We start from the raw sequence: 22,316 nt of genomic DNA, 5'->3' as shown, positions 1-22,316 counted from the left end.
GATCGAAAAGTTGGCACGATAAAGAAAATATTTTTCTAAAACCTACGTCACACCAACCGCATCACATGACCTCCAAATAATCATCAAGTAACGGTCACTAAACATCACACATTTCTTCGTTATATTAAATTCTTTTCCGTTTTTAATACTGGATTTTACATTATAAATAATACGGAATATCTTAATATTAATTGGTTTAAAGTTGGTACTTTTCATTTAAAACTGCATAAATACACAGAACTAGTTGATCTGTCTGATTCGATGTTTGTACAACGGCAAGGTACGATTAATTTGAATTTAAAAAACAGCCTTAAATTACTACAACCTCGATGTTAATTTGTACTTTTTTATCGGCTTCTAGTGTAGAAACGCTAAATCTAGAAGAAATAAACAAAAGTACAGAATTAGTGCATTCTTGAACGTTAAGTTAGCCAGAAACGTTTCTGTTTCCGTCCGACCAAGAAGCCTGGAAGATCAGGGTGTTAATTTAAATTGAAGCCAAACAACATTTTTACTGAACCAAAACGATAATAAAAAAATTCATCCATATTATAAAAATTATGGTTAATTTAGTATGCCACTTCGAGCATACATTGCTACTTTCAATTCTTGGCTTAGAAGGTTTGAACGTTTGAAAAATATATATATTTATATAAAAACACGAGTAAAGAATGTAAATTCGTTTATTGTATAAATTAAATTTGTACACACAGACAATCGATATTTAGAAAATCAATCGGTTCAATTCTTCGACTGTTCCGTGTCTGTTGCCAGGCTTATTTCGACGTTTTGCGTCGTGTCGCCCATTTGCAGATCTTCCTGACCTGGCATGCTGTTGAACCGGCTTCTTTTGTTGACGGGCTGACAGCAGAGATCCCGGAGGACGCAGATGTAGCAGCTGACCAAGCCGATCATCGCGACAGTCCCGACGCCCAGGATACCGATCAAGGCAAAGCTTATCTCGTCCTCCATTCTAACAAAACTGTCTTTGTTTTAAAAAAAATTAATCGAAAAGGTTTTAAAAGCAACTTACCTGGTGAAAAGCTGGTGGAGAAGAAAGTAAATCGCTTCTGATCTCTATGTAGTCCTCTGAGCTATTGTTTATTACATTTTTTTGGTCTTTTCTGAAAAATAAAAATAAAAGCAAACCCTTAATGAAATTGTCTTATATAAACGACAAACTGCAACAAGCTAAGATTAACAAATTAATTAATACTTTTTAATATTTCTAAATTTGAGACCCCTCATCCAAATTTATTCTGATTTAAGTCAAACCACGTCTCTTTGTTTCGAAATTGAGCGCATTGAACAGACAGAGTAACAAGTACTTGCTGCCAGGTTGAAAACCCTTGTCACTCCCCTTTTGACGAAATGTTTCAAGAGCAAACCCATTCGTCCATCGGGGTTTGTTTACAACTCAAACAAGGAAACAGTGCAAATTCCCCTAAATACGCATAACAGATAAATGGTCGATATTGGATTCATTTATTGTAAACATCTTTAGCAATATATGAATTTTCCCTCCTTTTTGCCATTTTTATCTCAACTAAAAACCTTAATTAATTGTAATATATTAATTGGTCAAGCGGACCACGAAATTAGTGAAATTAATGATTAAAAATGAAGTATACTTCACTAAAGCACTCCGTGGCCATTTCATTTGTCGTCGAGAAACCAACCCGATTACACGACATTTGAAAAATGGCAAAAAGGAGGGAAAACACAAAAGGTGCGGTTGAGATGGGAAGTTGGTGTCCGAGAGGATCGAAGTCACGATAGCTCAAGTGGTAGAGCAGCGGCGTATCAAGCCGAAGATCGTGGGTTCGAATCCCGCTCGAGCCATTGACTTTTTTATCTCAACTAAAAACCTTAATTAATTGTAATATATTAATTGGTCAAGCGGACCACGAAATTAGTGAATTTAATAATTAATAATAATGCTTTATTGAACTTAAGAAAGGAAAAATGACAATTGTCATTTCAAATCATTTAAGGACATGTATCTTGGATCTGTCTGCCAGAGGTCGTTGGTTAAACAATCAGAAACGAAAAAATACACAATAAAAAATATCCTAGGCAATAAATTGAAAAAGAGAGAAATAACAACTGTTAAAATGCGAAAGAGAGAATAGAAAAACAGTTAGACAATACAAATCAAAAATTAAACTCCTTAATTAACTCATATCTGTAATTCCATGCATGTCTAACGTAACGAATTAAGGCGGCGAATTTGAGCTACTCAAAAACCGTAACAGGTCAACTCTGGGGAGAGTGAAACATCCGAGATGCAATAACCGAATCTCACCCAGGGACGAGCACTCCGCCAAGAAGTGGGATACAGTTTCAATAGAGCGGAATTGTACAAAGAACAGATTCCCAATTCCCCTGTGATCCAAACAGCCGAGTTTAAGTCCGAAACCTCACTTCTTAGCTTAAATAGCCATCGCAACTCATTGAGACAAAGTCCGTCAAAATTATCTTCATGTAGGTCGAACAATGCAGGAGAAATTTGTACCTCCTTGTGAAGTGAGAGATGCGTAGAGCTTGGACACGTGAGCGGCATTCTTCGTGATGTTGTTTTTTAATTTGATTGATAAGAACTAAAAAATAATTATGCTAGTCACAGAGGTTGTCCAAGGATATGTGGAAGGGCAAGTTGTACTTTTCAAACAAATATTTTCAGTGTGCGAACCATGAAATATTCGTCTTTATTACTGCCAAAGACGTTATTTTTGAGTATCTAGTATCGGGAGACATCAGAACTTTCACAATATAGGAGTAATGAAGCTTAAGTGTATACACACCAAAATTAAATCCATGTTGGTCTCTAAATATATAGTTTGATGTCTATTGATGGCAATGTGAATAACTTTCTTACAAAAAAACGTTGCCTATTGTTTCGAACCTCTGGTATCCCCACATTTGACAGCCATCAAGAATTGCACGACTTATCTCCTTAAAAATATTAAACTTGACTTTAATAGGGATAGTTTCATTGAGTAAGACGGCTGACTATGTGTTATTTAGACCTAATTTATCCACCATGCGGCTATTTCATCGGAGTTCCCTACGAAAGAGAGAGGCCGTTAGACGTTTTCGAGAAACTGGGTTCTACCATAGGACACACAACAGAGCCACAGGATGACAGTTTTTTGAATTTGAGAATTTTGCGAAACCGCCAAACTTACTGTTGTTCAAGCGATTCTTCAGCTCCACGAAGTTCGAGAATTTCTGAATGCACTCCTCGAAGAAGATTAAATCAGTTTGGTGGCTTTTTACCCCGTAAGAGGACCTGAATTGACCAGAACGCACAGAGTTGGCTCGCATTTGCTCGAGAGCGCAGCCATTGGTCTTTAGACAATTGGTTTGCTGTACTTTTTACAGGTGAATGTAGATTTGCTCTCCAGATGGGCATGAAAGAGTGTGGAGAAGGCGAAATGAAAGGTACAAAGCTTGTAATTTTTCTCAGAGCCGACCTTTCCAACGTAGCTCAGTGATGATGTCAACGGAGAGTCGCACAGATTTGGTTGTTGATCGTGGAGGGTCTTTGACGGCCACTCGCTATGTGGATGAAATTTTAAAACATCGTGCGTTGCCCACCCTCCATTAAATCAGCCACAATCCTATTCTAATGCACGCTAATTCCCGTCCACATATCGCTCGCATAGTACAAACGTATCTTCGACAGCATAACATCAAGGTCAGCCAGCCCGTTCTTCAGACTTGACCATTCAGACCCCATCGAATATTTATGGGATAACCTCAAAAGACGAATAAGCGCACGTCTATCACGTCCTGATGAATCCACGATCTTGAAAGGAATCTTCTTGAAGAATGTTCTAACCTCCAGCAAAGGGACATTTCCAGACTGATAGAAAGTATGCCGAGGCGTCTTCGAGGTATAAGTAAGGCAAGAGGAGGAAATACACGATATTGAAATGTTAATTAAACATCGATCGAAGTCACGATAACTCAAGTGGAGAGCAGTGGCGTATTTAGCCGAAGGTCGTGGGTTCGAATCCCGCTCGTGGCGCTAGCTTTTTCATTTCAACCAAAACCTTACATAAAAAGATTAATTAGTTGAAAGATGTAATTTGGTCAATAGACCACTAAATATAATAATAAAAAACGTTAAACTTTGATTAATATATCAAAATATATACAAATCGAGTTATACCACAAGTGGGTGGATTTTTTTGCCTTTCAGTGTATATGCTCCTATCTAGCAATAGCAATATGTATACTCCAAAATGATGTGTTAAATGGCGTGCTTTTTTTATTTATATTTTTTAAATTTTTAATGTTTTTTTTTGGGGGGGGGCGTTTAATATTAGTGGGGAGGGAGTTCCACAATGCACGGATAAATTAAAAATGATTTTTGGTAAGTGGATGTCCTATATGGAGGCGTATATAAATCTGCAACAAAACCCCTCGTTGATTTCAATTCAAGCTGACATCTACTAATAAATTGATTATATAAATATTGAGGGGGAAAACCGTAGAGAAATGAACTCGGATGAATAAAATCATTGTTCAATATTCAACATTAAACCACATCAAACGGTCTGCCTATCCATCTTCGTTTGGTCTGTCAGACGCTTTTAAGCTTCGGTTAATTATAAAAACTGTAATATACGTACAATAGTTACTTTTTAAAAATCAGGTGAGAGAAATAAATTTGCACTTTTCTTTTTCAGAATAATTTTCAAAATCATTATGTGTATAATATGTAATTTCCTTCATTCTTTCTCCATGTAGGTTTTTTATAAATCATATTACTAATATTTAAAAATCATGCCAAGTTTCTTTAAGAAAGTACAAAATTTTAAATTGACAAAATGGTCTACAGAGACGTTAAGACTAATTATTTGATAAGACTATGCAACTGACAGTGAACGATTAACCAAAAAAAATGCAGGAGCTAGAAGATCTTATTAGTTTAGGCGTCAATGGTAAAAAATCTAGTTTTAAAAGGAAAAATAGACAATGTTTTACAGTTTAGAATTTGTTTAATTGCAGTCGTACTCCCGATTTTCTTCACCGTTTCGAAAATCATCTGCATGAACAACGCGTTCTACTGGCTGCAGGTGAAATCGGACTTTTATAAAATCAGGAGATACGTGGAACAATCGTGCCGGCAGCTTTCCGAGGCCAAATTCAGGGCGGGGAAGAAGGCCGTGCTGGCCGGCAAAGAAGTCACGAGCAGGTTGAACGTCGAGGACTGCATGGGGATGCTATTCGATTCTGCAAGGGGGGCCGCCGTTGCCATGTCGCCCCCGGACGAGGACATTGAGTTCGTCACGTACCTGTCAGTCGTAGTCGCGGCTCACATGATCAACACTTGCTCCAGCCTCAGCCAAAGTGCCGATCTCCAGCCGGACCTGGAGTACGAGATGGTCCACACTATGGAAGCGTGCGCTGGCGTTCTTAAAACAATCATATTCTTAGACGAGATGATCGCTCTGCAAATGGCCATTGTCTACCAACTTATTCTAATTTTCATTTTGTAAATTTCGTCGAAAATGAAATCGGAGTAACAAAATCTATCGCTTGACATCCATTCATCGATCAAATGACATTAAATTTATAATTCGCCGTGGGAAAATCACTTTTTTTAACGAACCACTAATAAAATGTGTTAATATATTCATATGTCTCTTTCAACTTCTTGCCTAATCATCTGGTATGCCTCGCCTAGTTTTTCTGCTGAACATTAGACGTTCTGTAATTTGGTCGTTAGAGATTATTTTGTTCTGATAGGCACAACAAAATGATCGGTTCAGGTTCATCATTGCAGACCACACGAAGAAATCTCACAATCCACAGAATTTTATCTATCTGCAAGAACCACAACATGTTGTTCTCCATGCTCCATAACTCTCCATTCACTCCATTATTAGCTTATAGAGTTAGGTTACAAAGCAAATGTGAAATTTTTCCATGGGGTCTGCAGAGAGGTTAATTTATGTTATTATAATCATTTTGGTCTACCGCCGATTTGATCTGGAAGACGTGTCGGACATTTCGCTATCTACTCTGAACTGTGCTAGTTCCACCTCGCCGACTACTGAGAATTCTTTGACCTAAACGTTTCGAACTTGTTGAAAGTATATCAGAAAACCTAAGTGAATTTCGTTGACAAAAGGGAAATTCATACGAAGGAGCCAGAGTCTACCCTCACCTTTTATACCTCTGACAGCACGCCAACAAATGCTGTCATTTCTTGAAAAGTCGGCGTCAAAAAATACTTGGTCTATGTGATATAGAAAATTCGCAAAAGGGAGCCAGCGTCTTACTCTCCGCCTGCCTATAACCTTAATAATGAGGTTACGACTATGTTCTTTTTCTGAAAATCCAAAAAAATTAAAAAATTTGTCAAGAAACCTATGTGGATTTATTTGGCAAAGAGCCAGCGTCTACTCTCAACCTGCTTATAACCTTAATAATGAGCTTACGACTATGTTCTTTTTCTGAAAATCCAAAATTTTTTAAAAATTTATCAAGAAACCTATATGGATTTCTTTGGCAAAGAGTCAGCGTCCACCCTCAACCAGCCTATAACCTTAATAATGAGGTTACGACTATGTTTTTTCCTGAAAATCCAAAAAAATTAAAAAATTTGTCAAGAAACCTATGTGCATTTATTTATTTGTTTATGTGGATTTATCAAAAATTTTGAAAAATTCATCAAGAAACATACGTGGATTATATTTGCGTCTCCCTCAGCCTGCTTATAACCTTAACGTTATGCAAGATATTGCATTTTTTTTATAATACCGAACGTCTTGAAAAAATTTTACTAAAACCTGCTATGGTTTATTCAGTGCAGGGAGATCAATAGGAAAAAGTAAGCATCTCGTTTCACCATGCTTACGGCAGACCAACGCAGCGATGATAAGCGAACCCATATAATCGGGTAAAGACCAAAATGCAGGTTCATCACGTAGCAATACGATCCGTAAGAATCTCACATAATTTTTTGGCCATATGACAAACGAAATTCACATTAAAAAGATAAAATATTCTGTTTGCCAGCAAATGAAAGACGTAAATGTTATACCGGTCTGATCTAATTGATGAGGATGAATATAATCAGCGCATATATTCATGTTGATGTTTCATTTTCAAATAGAGGCCATTTGTCTTTCATCGGATCTATGAATAATTTTGGAACATTAATATAAAAAATTGTTCCATGGGTCTGAATGTGTGTTTTATGTTACCCGACGTCAAATGGATCACACCATTTCATGGTTTGGGACGCCGCAGGCTAATTTTTGAAAGTTTTTTTTAAATAATGAAACGGCAACAAAAGGACTTTTCCGATCTGTTAAAAATAACGAGAGGATTGATGTGACTGGTGATGGTAACACGGACTTTCGAATCGTAAAGAAATATTGAAAATAATTTACAACTGTCCACTTAATAGGGATTTTCTCTCTCGTTTCGCCGGTGAAGCTTCACTTGAGATAATAGCGAACGTTTTCTGCTTAATAGGAGCTTCCGAAGCCGTGGGTGACTTCTTAACTTTGGCCGTAATGGTTTTAGGCCTTTAGGCGGTTTGCTTTATCATCGGGAGAGATCGATTTGTTAAGCGATGCTAAATCGACGTTCACTCTCGCTTTTTCGGTCTTTCACTTACAAACCCAATGTAAAGTTAATTAATCACAACTTTTTTTCTATCCACACAAATCGAGAAAAAATAATTACTCACATCAAATAAAACCATCCCAATTTTTTTAAATACTTTATTTTAATAATTTATGTTTAATAAAAAAAAGTCTATTGCATATAGGGCGTTAGAAACCGAAAAACCCAATGTAAAGTTAATTAATCACAACTTTTTTTCTATCCACACGAATCGAGAAAAAACAATTACACATATCAAATAAAATCATCCCAATTTTTTTAAAAATACGTTGCTTGATATTTGTTTTATTTTAATAATTTGTGTTTAATAAAATACAAGTATTTAAAAAAAAGTGTATAGCATGAAAGGCCTTAGAGACAGTGTTATATGAGTCGAGACGGAAATCTCGTCTTTTCAAACCTTTTACGATAAATTTCGCCCACTTCTACGTCATCCAAAGTCGATTGGAAAAGTCCCGGCTCCAAATTGGTTGCCCCACTTCATCAGTGTCGTTTTTTCCTTTTTCGCTGACCCTTTCAAATTGGAAACATTGGCCTAAATTTGCCCGCTTTCAGAACCTGCGAGATTTTCGCCGAAGTGCCCAACTTCCTTGTTTGTCAGCACCCTGAACCGTTTAAGTTGATTAGAAATGAGAATCCGAAACGTGTTTCCCTCATCTTCGGCTTAGGAGAATTTCCGACAATAATTCGACATTGAAAGGAATTTTATGTACTCTCCAGTACATGAGCCAAGTCGAGTATAAATTGACTTGATATGTCAATACAAGAAAATGACAGATTTATTAATGCCATCATTCATTAGTCCCTAAATTAAATTCCCTGTCATGTACAATATCATTCTTTATTGAACTGTCTATGCATTTTATTTCGTATCGTAAATTATAACGAGAATGTTTGGAATTTCAGCTTTCCTCGGTCTTGTGCCTTTCAGCGGCTGATAATGCTAATTACTGAAGATTAAGCCAACAAACATTTTACGATCTTTGAAAGGAATAATTATTGATCAACAAAAGAAAAATCAGGCCAAATTTATGTTTTTTATGGTGAAATCAGAAACTATGACCTTTACGGATTTAATATTTTTCATTGAATGATATTGATATTTGTAAGTAAAACTGTTTTACTTTTAATTCTATCGTTCCTTAAGAGACTAATTTGAGGGGGACTAACACATGGGGACAGATTTCTTGCTTATGCTAGGGATAAGCATTGATAATAAAACATTGATGGTCATCATCGATTAAACATCGGGACCTCACCATCGATGGCTTTTTGAGTACTCAAACCAAAAATTATTTTCATATGCACACGTTATTTTTATGTGCCACTTAGAAACATAAACTAATTTTCCAAACTAAGCGATTTCTGAACCTTTCTTAGGAAGATTAATAAAATTTATGTTTATTTGTTTCGTAACATTTATTAGGAATTATTTTTTCCTTTGCTTTCATTTATAATTAGATATAGACCTCTTGGTCCCTTTTAAATAAAAGATGTCTATTGTTAAAGTGTTTTGTGCCTGTGAATTTCCTTTCAAAATATGTCCCTGTTTTTCTTCGATACTTTGGAAAACATCCATAATCCACCCAAGCCCGATTCCTGTCTCTTGCTCAAAAAAAGGTAAAGGTTTTTCGTCCGTAGGTAGGTAACTAAAATCAACCATATCCTTAATTTATTAGAATTATTACATCCAAATTTTACGATGAAACACTACCACGTCTTCTCCAGAACGCAAAAACGTAGCTTTATAGCCAATTTGTCCTCTAAGTGATTCTGGTTTTCGAAATAATCTGTCCAGCTTTGGAAAATAATCGCTCTGATGGAATAGATGTGCCACTAAGGCAACAAATTGAACAACTTACAGGTTCTGATAGGTCACATTCATATCAGAAGAATATGGGTCATTTCCTATTCACAAATGTGGAAATTACGAAAAACTGAAAAAGTTTATAACAAATCGACAGCCCACCATCGATGGTCAAAAACATCGACATAGTAACATCAATGTTGGAAACATCAAACATCTGTCGCCTATCATCGATGACCTATCCCTAGCTAATACCCCTAACGTTGAACAATACATTTTGTCTTTTTCACAATTACCGAACTTGTTGATTGTATGTTACTGAAAAATAAGAGGATTTCTTTGATATAGGGAAAATTCACATATAGGGGTGAGTATTTACCCTGCTTACATCCCTGACGGCCGCCAACAACTATGGTTTTTTCGCGTAAGCGTCAACTTTATTGAAAGAACGATGTTAAAAATAACTAAAATATCTTTGCCATAAGTAAAATTCACAGGAACGAGTCGCCGTGTTCCCTTCAACCTTTTACACCCTAAACGTTAACCCAACAACTTTGTTTTTTTACCTAAAAAAATCATACAATGAAAGTATACGAAACCTACATACCTATGAGAAAGGTCAGTGCTGTCATGTTTAAAAAAGTTTAAAAACCAAAGTTATATATTTTTATAAAGAAAATTTCCAAGAAGGAGTAGATGAATAGTCTCGCACTGATGTCTTGCTGATTTCGCGCCAGAAAGTAAATCCGTTTCGATGCTATCTGTTTTGAATGGATGACATTGAAAACGGGAAAAATATGTGACAAGATTTACATCCTTAAATAAACTCCCGCATCAGATTTAATTATGTTGTCAGTATGACGCACCAAAGAGCACTAAACCTGGTGGAACAATGGTGTTTAAAACGGGGACTTAAAGTAAACCCCTCAAAAACCACCTTAATTGCTTTCACCAAGAAAAGAAATATAGAAATATTGGGTTGTCCGGAAAATAATGCAGGATTTTGGTATTAAACAAAAAAAAAGAAACTAGTTACTTTAAAGCAATGTTCTTTAATCAAAATAATTTCCCATACTCTCAANACAAAGCTCAACAAAAAGTAGCTACCCAAACATTAGGCAGCATACAAAGACTAGCAAACCTATGTATCACAGGGGCGATGAGAACAACCCCTACAAACGCATTAGAAACCTTGCTAAACCTACCTCCACTAGAAATATTCATACAAGGAGAGGCTAGGAAAATCTCATTTAGGCTCCAAAAACAATTAAATTGGAAAGGAACTAAACAATTCGGGCATACAACCATAATCAACAAAATCAGACAACCATTATTAGAAATGGGGACTGATTATATGATCCCGGAAACATTCTTCACAACTTCCTACAAAGCCTCAATGGACTATAAAGGAAAGAAAGAACACAGGAGAACATCAGATATAATGGTATGGTATACAGATGGCTCCAAAACAAACGAAAGAACCGGATCAGGCATTTTCTGTACAAGCCCAAAATATGAGCAATCAAACTCATTAGGGAAGTATGCTTCCGTCTTTTAAGCGGAAATACATGCCATCAATGCTTGTGCCCTGGAAAATTTTAGAAGAGGTTACACTGACAAAAAAATCCTCATAAGATCAGACAGACAAGCAGGCATTAAAGCATTAGCTTGTAAAAGAATTACATCAAAACTAGTCAGTGAATGCATCCAAAACCTGGGGAAACACAACAACCTGATGATATCTTGGGTGCCAGGGCACAGGGGAATTTTGGGTAACGAGGAAGCAGACAAACTGGCCAGAGGAGGATCTGCAAGACCATACATAGGCCCCGAACCTATTCTTGGGATAACAAAAACAAATATAGAATCCTCTATCGCAGAATGGATCCAAGCAAAACAAAAAGAGTAGTGGATAAACTCTAGCAGTGCTAGACATAGTAAACTTATGATGAAACAACCCTCACCAAGACTGGCAAAATCACTGCTGCAAATGGACAGCGCTAAACTCAGAGTAGTGTTAGGACTACTAACCGGTCACTGGCATCTGAGAAAACATCTACACAACATGGGTATATACAGCGATGATCCCATCTGCAGATTATATAATGAGGAGGAGGAAACAGCCAATTGATGAATGCGAAGCTCAATGGAGGTTTAACCTAACGTACGGAAAAGACTTAGGGAATCAAATTGCAGCAACAACAGTCAATGACCTGATACTTCTAAGAAGAAGGATTGAGTCTATTGACTGAACTAAGGAACTAGGAAGGTACAATAAGCCAGAAGGCTGCAGTGCCTGGGGAACACAAACCCCGCTTCCTAGTACCCTTTCCACCATACCATACCATGACGCACCATGCATTAAGTTAATTTAAATTTCACGTATACGCTTTCAAAGTAGTTTTAATTACTGTCAATCCTGCTTATACTTAGTGGTCTGATTGACCAAATTACTTCTTTCAATTAATTATTCTTTTCATATAAGGTCATGGTTGAAATGAAAAAGTTGACACGAGCGGGATTCGAACCCACGACCTTCGGGGGTGCTTTAACCACTTCAGCAATCGTGATTTCGATCCACTCGGAGACTAACTCCCCATCTCAACCTACAACCTTTCGAATTTTCTCTCCTTTTTGCCATTTTTCAAATGTCGTGTTATCAGGATTCGATTCTCGGCGACTTATGAAGTGGCCAAGGGGAAGCTGTTAGTGAAGTTATACTTCGTTTACTTATTAAATCCATTATGTTTAGTGGTGTATTGACCAAATTACTTCTTTCAATTAATTATTCTTTTTATGTAAGGTCTTGGTTGAAATAAAAAAGTTACTGTCACGAGTTGGATTCGAACCCACGACCTTCGGCTCAATACGCCGCTGCTTTAACCACCTGAGCTATCGTGACTTCGATCCACTCTGACACAAACTCTCCATCCATTATTTACTATATTTTGTGTTGTTGTATTGTTATATTCCCGGTCTTTAATATTGCATCTCCTCTTGATAATAAATTTATTAAAAGTGTGTCAATTCTCTCTTTTCCATTTGTTTATTTGTAGGTTTTTTAGGTAATACAAAAATCATATGCGTAGACATGGTATTTGTCATAGGGTACCGACAAAGGGGTTAACAAATTGCCCAAGGAAAGTTTGATAAAGGCATTCTTTTGCGGCATACCGAATTTCCAAGAACGTAGACCCGTCAGACAATGGATTAAGATTAAGATTAAGTCCTCGGTTCAATGAGATAGTAAAAAACAATGGGAGAGTTCATCAAAATACCACAGCAGAAACTTACTGCAGAACTAAACCTAGGAAGTTAGGATTCGAATGATAGTAGGACTATGACTGACACATATGTACAGCACATGAACATACTTGGAGTCAGAACCAAGCCTGTGCAGATATTGCCAGAAAGTGTATGAAACAGTGAAACATGTCCCCTGTTAGTGCGAATGCCTTTACAAGCTGAAATTCGACTCCTTGTGGAAGAAGAACCAATGTCTAACGGATACTGAAACAGCTGAGAATCTGATAAAAAGCTTTAAGCTTAACTAAGATGATTATAATGATAATCATAAAAGATTATAATGGAGAGTGCACATTAGACTGTACTGTTAGCGGTGTGTAAAGAAGTAGAAAGGCCTATTACTTTTAACCTTAACCTTAGGGTACACACTGGGGTCGCAATGTCTTTTAACATTGAGGTTCTTTAGCGTACGCACCTAGCCACCAGGGCTTATCACACGTTTAGGTTCTCAAGTTAGGAGCGACTCACCTTCGCCCACGGAAAATCTGCTTCTTCCGTGAGGTTCGGTGTAAAAGCCCGCAACTCCATAGACTAATCGACAGACATGCTGACTTCTCCCCCTTGCCCCTTCCGAGGGATTGGGTTAACGTTGTGCATTTAACCAGTGCAGCGCGTAAAGGGATACCCAAAAAGTGGCCGAAATGCATCGGCCAAGTCTCCCACGCATTTCCTAGATAAAGACGACAACTCTACCTTTCTGGGTGTAGGGGCTCCGCTAGCGTCGAAACCTCCGAATGTGCTCCAGCCGCGGTTTCGATTCTAATGGAATCTCTAACCACCCCCTAGAGGAGACCATGCCTACGGTAAAGGCAGCCGCCCTGACGACTGCCACCGACAAGCATCCGCCCCCATCCACCATTCCTCACGCATTCGAGGGACGCCGTCAGGGTAGTCATAGCTTCTCGCTGGCTATACGCTTTCGGCAATCCGATTCCCATGAGATCGGGAGGTAACTCGTAGGTCAAACGCAAGTACTACGATCCTCGGCCACGAATGAAACAGCCTCTTCTCTAGGTACCCGCTAGGAGTCTCACCACTAAGCCACTGCGTGTCCTTACCCATGCAGCTAGGCTTGAACTTGGAACGAAAATACGCTGTCCCGCAATTCAGATGGTTATGCACCCTCCCCAGGCCGTATATACAAGAATATATTTAGACAGGATCTTGTACACTAACCCGCGTGTGCCTCTGATGCAGCACCCGCCGTTCGCAGCCAGCTCTCAAGCCAGCAACTCCTACCCTTAGGGTACCAACTCATGGCCTTCGACAATTATGCAATAGTATACATCCATAATGTTTAAACTTGCAGTTCATCGAATAACAATTAGCTGAATTATTAACCTTAATTAACTGAATGTTTCTTCCTTAAAGATTATTTCTCCAACGAGTCTTGTAGCCTCTTTCTTTTAGTCTTCCGGTGGTGCGTCTTGAAGGTCTATTAAAGGTTGCTAGCCTCAAAACACTGCAATGCGGAGATTCTCATAGGATTCTTTCATTAAGATATTAATATTTGGAATTTTGAGATCGAAATGTAGTGCAGTAATGCATACGATCAGTTTGCGCACTGTATATCGTCTTAAGATTCTGTTTTGGCTTGTTTGTACACTATGGAGGTGAGCACCATAAGCCACAGGCGTATTGCCAAATAAATACAGCGATATTTTAAATGAAAGGGGTGGCCTGCCATCTACTAGGAGATTGGTGATTATTTTGATTAAGCTTATTTTTATTATCAAAGTTGAAGCTTTTCATCAAAGTGTCCTAGATAACGAGCCAACGAGGAATAAGTTCTTCAGCAAGAGTAATAATGATTGGGGTCTTTTCTTTTGATAAGTGAATTTCCTTTAGATGTTTCTTTAACAAAGTTACATGTTAAGCCCACAGTGGTTCAGCCTGTTTTTTAAGTGGCGTCAAAATCGATTAAGTCAGAATTCAATGGTTCCTGAATGCTCACGACTTTGTCATACACACAGTTGCCTGCCATCATGGTAAATAGCTTGTGTGAATATGGCCAGTTGTGGGGGCCACCGCGCCCATTTTCGTTGATCATAGTACAAAAATATAGTTAATTGATTAAGCCCCGTCACAACCAAAGGATAGCCGGACGTTAAACCGTCTTGTATGACAGGAATTCATTTACGTGTCGATTTTTCTACTAGTTACCAAAGCCTGCTTAATACTTTATGCCGCCTGAAAAGGAGCATAACCAATGAGCCAAACCACAAACGTGACTCGACCATATACGTAAATAAACAATTTATTTCAGGTATAAAAATCAAATTACACAAACTTGCTTGAAAGGAAAGTCAGTTTATTAAATAGCAGGAGATTTATTATTCTGAAAGATGGCGTATTAATAATTATATACCTTTAAACAAAAAGCAAGAGTAACGTCAAAATCTAATTAAAATTACTTGGAATTTTCATATACGGAATGGAATATTATTAACAGGTCGTGGGTAATTATGAAATTTTAATTAAATTTGATAATACAAATGTTATTTCTCCCTAGCTTTGGGAAATTCCGAAGGAAAATGTAACTTTTATTCTGAAAATAATTATCAATACCGATTTACAAAGAACGATAATGCAATAATAAACATGTGGAGAATCCTCTGGAACTAAAGAAACGCATCTAAATTATGCGAATGTAAAAAAAGACATCGGTCTCTGGCCTAATATGGGTGAGATCACCAGTTGTGTGGAGACCTTATCATGGTAGAGGACATAAACAGACTAAACAGAACTAAGTCTGGAAAGAAAAAAAATACGACATCCCGATTGACCTATGGAGCCCATTGGTGGGTGCGGGGGGCAGCATGAACGCTGTGATCTGATCGTAAAAGAAATCTTTCATAAATAATTTTAATTGTACAAATCATTGTACCTTCATGTATATGATATGTGTTATTGGGCTTACCCTCGAGAAATATCGAGTACTCTGGGGTATGGAATGGTATGTTATGGTGATAAGGATACTATGAAGCGGGGTTTGTACTCCCCAGTCACTGCAGCCTTCTGGCTTATTGTACCTTCCTAGTTCCTTAGTTCAGTCAATAGACTCAATCCTTCTTCTTAGAAGTATCAGGTCATTGACTGTTGTTGCTGCAATTTGATTCCCTAAGATTTTTCCGTACGTTAGGTTAAATCTCCATTGAGCTGTTGCTTCGCATTCGAAGATGATATGAGTGGCTGATTCCTCCTCCTCATTACATAATCTGCAAATGGAATCAGTGTTGTATTTACCCATGTTGTGTAGATGTTTTCTCAGATGCCAGACTGACATTGCCAGTGACTGGTTAGTAGTCCTACCACTCGTACTCCCCAGTCACTGCAGCCTTCTGGCTTATTGTACCTTCCTAGTCCCTTAGTTCAGTGCAATAGATTATCCTTCTCCTTAGATGTATCGGGTTATTGACTGTCGCTGCTATAACTTCATTCCCTAAGTCTTTTCCGTACGTTAGGTTAAACCTCCATTGAGCTGTTGCTTCGCATTCGAAGATGATATGAGCGGCTATTTCCTCCTCCTCATTACATAATCTGCAAATGGGATCATTGTTGTATTAACTCATGTTGTGTAGATGTTTTCTCAGATGCCAGTGACCGGTTAGTAGTGCTTTACTCCTCTGAGTTTAGCCCTCTCCAGTTGCAGCAGTGATTTTGCCAATCTTGGTGATGGTTGTTTCATCATAAGTTGACTATGTCTAGCACCACTTCTCCTTTTGTTTTGATCCATTCTGCAATGGAGTATTCCATATGGGGTAGTGTGAATGAATGTAATTTATTAGCGTGAATGGAAGGGGTTATACCTAATTACCACAGGAAATATCGAGTACTCCTGGTTAGTGAGAACGAAGTCTGGTGTAAGAATGTAATTTATTATCGCGAAAGTGGGGCTTATCTCCAGTTACCCCTAGAAATTTCGAGTACTCTGAGGTAAAGTGAATTTGAGTGATTGTGAGTGATTTTATTCACAATTGCCGAGGCCCTGAGGTACAGAGAGACTAGAAATAAAATAAAGAAAATAGAGTCATGTACCGTTGTATCATATAACATTATAAATTATTAAGTTATTTATTTAAAAACCTATTGACGTCGAAAAAACGAGTACTGCGCACTAAAACAGCAACCTATACACAGGGGGTTCAAGCTAATGCGCCCGTCCCCTGGCGAAGAGGGAGAGAGAGAAGTCTGAAAGCTTACTAAATTTCCTGCCAAATCCCATAAATTTCGTATTTTATATCGTTTTTTCTCCTAGACGTAAGACTCTTTTACTACAGACCTCATGTTCGAAAATTACACTGGTTGAGTGAGCCGTTATTAGTGAAATTTGCCTCGTCAGTCCACAAAATCATGGTTAACAAATCTGGCGTCACAGACAAAAGAGTGTCCATTTCAGAAGAAATGCAGCTTTCAAATTTTCTCTCTACTTCGGCTGATTTTCTACTCCGCTTCGAAATATTTGCAGTAGAAGGCAAAATAAAGTGGTTTCGACCTGACGCACTAGAGCAGCATTCCGGCTATTTTCAAAAAAATCATATCTCCGGTTCTATTGGACCGATTTTAATAACTCAGTACTCATTTTTCTTGCCAAAAAATCTAGTATCAAAGAAAAATGTAAAAAATGGGGGTAATCATTTAAAATTAATTTGAATTTAAGAATTTGAATTCGACTTATGTCTAAACAAAGTCGAAAAAAATAAATCGACCTTACATGAATAAACTACATGAAAAATGAAGGGGAGTCTCGATTCATACTTTTTCCTATCTAGAACCGCAAAGAAAAAAATGGGGTGGGCGCATTAGCGTAGACCCCCTGTATATAAAACATACCTAGACCTAATATATAGAAACAACTTTGGTAGTAAGTATAAAAATAGTATATAGTATATAGTTAAAGTACAATAGTAGGGCAAAAATTGATAAAATGGGGGGAGAATATTTGTAGATAGACATCATTTCTCCTCCAATATTTACCTTCACCTTGTCTTAGTCCTTGTCCTTGTCTTAGTATCTCATAGTGTGCCACCGACTAACTAATAAACGTTTAATTAATGTTGTTTAATGAACAATTGTTTAAAGAGGACTGAAATAAGGAATCAGCCTTAACTGAAACGACTGATGTAGTAACTATGTTGGAGAGACACTGTGTAGGCGTTTTAATAATTATGTATAATTTGTTCATGACCGACTTCACAACTGTATAGTCGATTTACTGTATTGTTTTTGAAACGCAAGTAGGTAAATTAAATATTTTAGGCTGCGTTGTGTCCACTGTTAACTATGAGCACTGAAATGCATAGTACAGAAGTCTATGGAGAGGAGGTTTGAACATGTAGAACCAGAAAAGGAATAAGAAAGACACCCAGAAATCAATCAAATTAACGAAATGGAAATAGGCCTGATAAGAGAATTTGATAAAGAGATCTGAAGAAAGAAAGATGGGCAGAAAAAGGAACAAACTGGATCCAAGATTATACCCCAAGACTTAACCGAATTAGCTTGAACTTGGCGTCAAGTTTGTTAATAATTAAACAACAATAAATTAAAAACTGTAATTTAAAAAAGAACCCACAATTTATTCTTTTCACCCATTATTATAGTTAGTAAAGATCAGAAAAGCCGAATAGAAATTCTAGTACATCCATGTAAAACGGCGTAAAACAAACAAAGTAATGCTTCGTTCGTGAGTAAGCAACTCTTGAACAATATTGGCAAGGATAAAAACGGTCAGACCGCAAATAGATATGACTAAATAAACCCAAGACCGTTGTTTACAGTGTTATCACATTTTCTTATTCTTCATTTTATTTCCTACTTGAGGACTACAATCCGTGAAGTACTTGCTTAGTGAACGTTGTCCATAGCAACAACATTTATCTGTTTGAACTAGATCAATCCAATCAACCTTTAACCTTAGGACATTTCAAAATAAAAAAACAATAAATCCTACTATCTTAACTAGTTTTGTTTAAAACCCTCCCTTTAATAATAACAATAATTTAATAATAATAACCACGGCATATAACCTGTTTGAAATCATCAATCATTAACTACGAAGACACAAGTTAATTAAAAGTGTTTTTCACAAACATTTCTATAATTTTCGCTCATTTCTCAGATGCCAGACGCTTTGCATCTTATTTTCCCACACCCCTTAGTTTCCAAATGTTCGATGTCCCATCGTCCCATAAAACATGCGGTAAGATTTCGCATTCGGGCTATAAGCAGGGAGTAGCGAGACGCCGACTATATCCGTTTCTTCATTCTACTGTACCGAGGACATACGATGGGCCAGTGCAAATTCTCGGAAATTATAAAAAGCGTACTGAACCCTTTTATATAAGATGTACCTTGTATATAATCAAGGATCACAACATCCAGGTGCCTCTTAAAGGCTATTTGGTCGATGTGTTTTCTTTTCTTCCATAACAGCTTTCTGACCAACGTGGGACTCAAGAGTTACGTTTGTACCGGAAGGATATAACCATCCAGGTCCAAGTGTTTTTTCATTCAGAATTTTTACTTTGGCGAGAATTTATTTTGCCACCATTGCTGCTGTTGAGCATAATTCATTGAGCCCTGCCTGTTTGAAATTTTCTGGAAGAATCTGTTAGATATCGTACGCGTAAAGAGTTACAATAGAGGACTTATAATACCACCTTGTGAAACTCCTTGTTGGGGTTTCTTCAGTGCTTTTTTTATCCAGGATATAGCCAAAAATGTCAATAAACTTGTCGTAATTGTAGAAGTTTCAGAAAAGGCTGAAAAACAAGATAAACATGATCCATTGATGGGGGAAGCATAGGTGGCCGCAACGGTTTAGACGTTGGCGCTTATCTCTGTCAGGTAAAGGTCCCGGGTTCGAATCCAAGCGGCCTCGCATTCGAACCCGACATATTTATAAATGGGCTTTTTTCAAAAACATCGGCAGCCCGAGAGTTCATATAATATCGTAGTTGAAATACCCTCGTTAAAAACAAAACAAAAAAAATCCATTGATTATCAAGTGATACATTGCAGTGATTGGTTTTCGAATTTATACTTTTTGTTAGACTTACTCGATTACGAATCACGAAAATACTCAGCTAGAGAAAATCCCTAATGGTTTAAATTTTGGGATATAATAATACAAGAGGGAATCCTGTAGTTGTTAATTTAAGGAAAGGAGATTACACCCAGGGATTATTTCCTTTTGTCTTAATAGAATAACAGTGTGTGCTAATTATTAAAGCTTTGTTTTTCTACGTTTGTCCAATTATGAGTCAGCTTGACTACAGCAGCTGGTTGTTAATTTTTTTAAACAGTTGCTGAACTTTTTTTTATCGTAATTTACATAAATTTCCCTTATTTAATTTTTTTTTATAAAAAATATTCTTTGCTTTAATTTAGTCCAATGTTTATACAAATTGAAACATTTCACATTTGGGTTTAAGTCATTATTTTTATGTTTATTAATGTACAGACAGTCATGCCACACAATCATATTAAACACCATTTGTTTTTAAATTAGGTTGTTTTATTGTTAGTTTTTATGTGGACAAAATTATTGTATACTTTGTTGTTTTTTTTTGTTGTAGCACATCCATCTTATTTCCTGATTTTATAGGTCTATATTCAAAACATGGATAGAAGTCAGCCTATGTTCAGATACCATTCGTATCCCATTGTCAACCAAAAAGTATTCGTACGACCGAAAACGTACAACTCAAACGCTGAGATCTTTCTTCTTCCGGATTCAGTGATGGAAGTGATATTTAAAAATTTGTCCTACACCGAGTTGTCTAAAATGAGACACGTATGCCATTGGTTTTACTATGTGATCGGATCGATGCTCAACCAGAAGTTCTTGTCGTTAAGAGCGTCAATAGATCACGAAATGAGCTACTTGAAGAGATCGAGAAGAAAGGCAAACGACGGATATTTGAGAATCCTTCATATCATCAGGTCAGAGGTGAAGATGTTAGAAGCCAACTGTCTCGATTACATTACGGCGAATATGTTTTTCTTTCACGGCGGTAAGATATTCGACTGTATCGATCACATACTGGCGTTGAGAAATTGCAGGGAGAGCTCGTATTGCGTGTCCGAACTGTTCGTCCTCGTCGACAATTTCCTCGACAACTTCGATTCGGTGACTGAACCGGAAATCATAAAACGTTCCATACACCTTCCGTTTTCGTGGTTCGGAAAGAAAATCGTCGACACCCTGGAATGCTACACCAACTTCGACTACCAACTTGTGTTGAATCCGTACACGGGCGAAAATCACTGCAAACTCAGCGGCTCGTACGAAGCGAGGGAGATATCGAGCATTTCCAAGCCGCCGGTCCTGCTCAACAGCAAGGCCGACACGGCGGATATGTTGACCCTGTTGAAATACCTGCGCAATCACATCAGGTGGAACAATGTTTTGAATTATATCAATCTCGTCGACACCAACGTCGAACTCTACGACAGCGAGATGTGGGCGCAAAGTACACCCGAATCGAAGATAATCTACAGCAGGAAGGTGCAGAAGAGTCCCGACAGGTCCAACCACCAGAGCATGACCGTGTCTCTGGAGTTGTTTTGCCACAAAGTGCTCGCTCCTCTTAAGTGCAGAGAAAATCTGGGCAGCCTTTACGTGGTCAACGGGAGCAAGAAAATGGCCGGAGACGAATCTGCCATCCTTCCAGACAGCATCCCTCTGAAATCGAGCGACTACGAACTTAATATGGCCGTAGAATTGGTATTCAAAGACAAACTAGACGGAAATAAATATAAAGTTACAACACTGCAGATTTGTCATATTGACGACTGCTGTTACATTGCTTCTAATACAGATGACTTTAGTTAAAGGGGTTTCATTGTTTTTTATTTGATTAAATTAACTTTGTGCTCATTAAATAGATTATTTATTATTCATGCAGAGTGTAATTTTACATTTACAAGGAAAAATATGTAATAAAAGTTGATTCCCTGAAAAATTAATGAAGTTTTTTTATCCCATTTGTAAGCATGTATCTATCGGGACTGCATTCGCACCTGAAACCGTATCCTTTCTAACCCCAAACATAGCTCCAGCATCCATGCCCATTGTTGAATGGACCATGGAAAATAGAAATTAATCAAAATAAATGTATCCAAATAACCTTTACCTTCCTTCCGCCAAGATGGAGGAATATCGACTTCTGCGCCATCTTAACTGAATGAATGGTTGTAAATAGGTAAGAATGTATTTAAGCGTGAATGGATTTAGGAACTGATAGCATTGCGTGCTGAAATGACCTAGCTGTGAGTCTCGATGGTTAGTACCAAGCTCTTGCTAACGCCCGGGGTGGGCGATTTTCGAGGTCTGCCGGCAATTCATTGTAAAGTACAAAAGCTGGAATTCCCGGTGGATTGCGAGAAGTAATCAATCTTCCTTCCACCATGGACATATCCAACACTAAACTTCAAGAACACAACTATCCCTAGCGCAGACATAGTAGAATATCTCCAGATATTATATGCTTCTCGATAAAAGACTGACATGGAATCCGCCATACCAAACCAAAAAGACAACAACTTA

General features: G+C 37.6%; 1 protein-coding gene and 1 long non-coding RNA gene across 2 annotated transcripts in view; one reads left to right on the top strand and one right to left on the bottom strand.

The window, feature by feature from the left end:
* Positions 1–665: 665 nt before the first annotated feature.
* LOC106663728 overlaps positions 666–22,316 on the bottom strand; it is a 33,267-nt gene continuing 11,616 nt past the window's right edge. The window contains exons 2-3 of the long non-coding RNA XR_001340079.2: positions 1,034–1,124; positions 666–973 (exon numbers count right to left, since the gene is read on the bottom strand). This is a non-coding gene — a long non-coding RNA (uncharacterized LOC106663728). The remainder of the gene's footprint in view (positions 974–1,033; positions 1,125–22,316) is intronic.
* On the top strand, positions 4,673–5,650 carry LOC106663727. Its single transcript, XM_014388802.1, has 2 exons — positions 4,673–4,952; positions 5,020–5,650. Exons 1-2 carry the CDS (start codon positions 4,913–4,915, stop codon positions 5,508–5,510), a joined length of 531 nt encoding a protein of 176 aa, XP_014244288.1. The 5' UTR covers positions 4,673–4,912; the 3' UTR covers positions 5,511–5,650.

The sequence above is a fragment of the Cimex lectularius genome, unplaced genomic scaffold, assembly GCF_000648675.2.
Source record: "Cimex lectularius strain Harlan isolate CLEC.00 unplaced genomic scaffold, Clec_2.1 scaffold100, whole genome shotgun sequence".
Classification (NCBI taxonomy): domain Eukaryota; kingdom Metazoa; phylum Arthropoda; class Insecta; order Hemiptera; family Cimicidae; genus Cimex; species Cimex lectularius.
This window is presented reverse-complemented; position numbering and strand designations above follow the sequence as displayed.

Coding starts and splice junctions, on each gene's coding strand:
- LOC106663727 (XM_014388802.1), top strand. CDS start 4,913: ATGCAGGAGCTAGAAGATCTTATTAGTTTAGGCGTCAATG. Junction 4,953..5,019: donor TATTAGTTTAGGCGTCAATG/GTAAAAAATCTA, acceptor GTTTAATTGCAG/TCGTACTCCCGATTTTCTTC.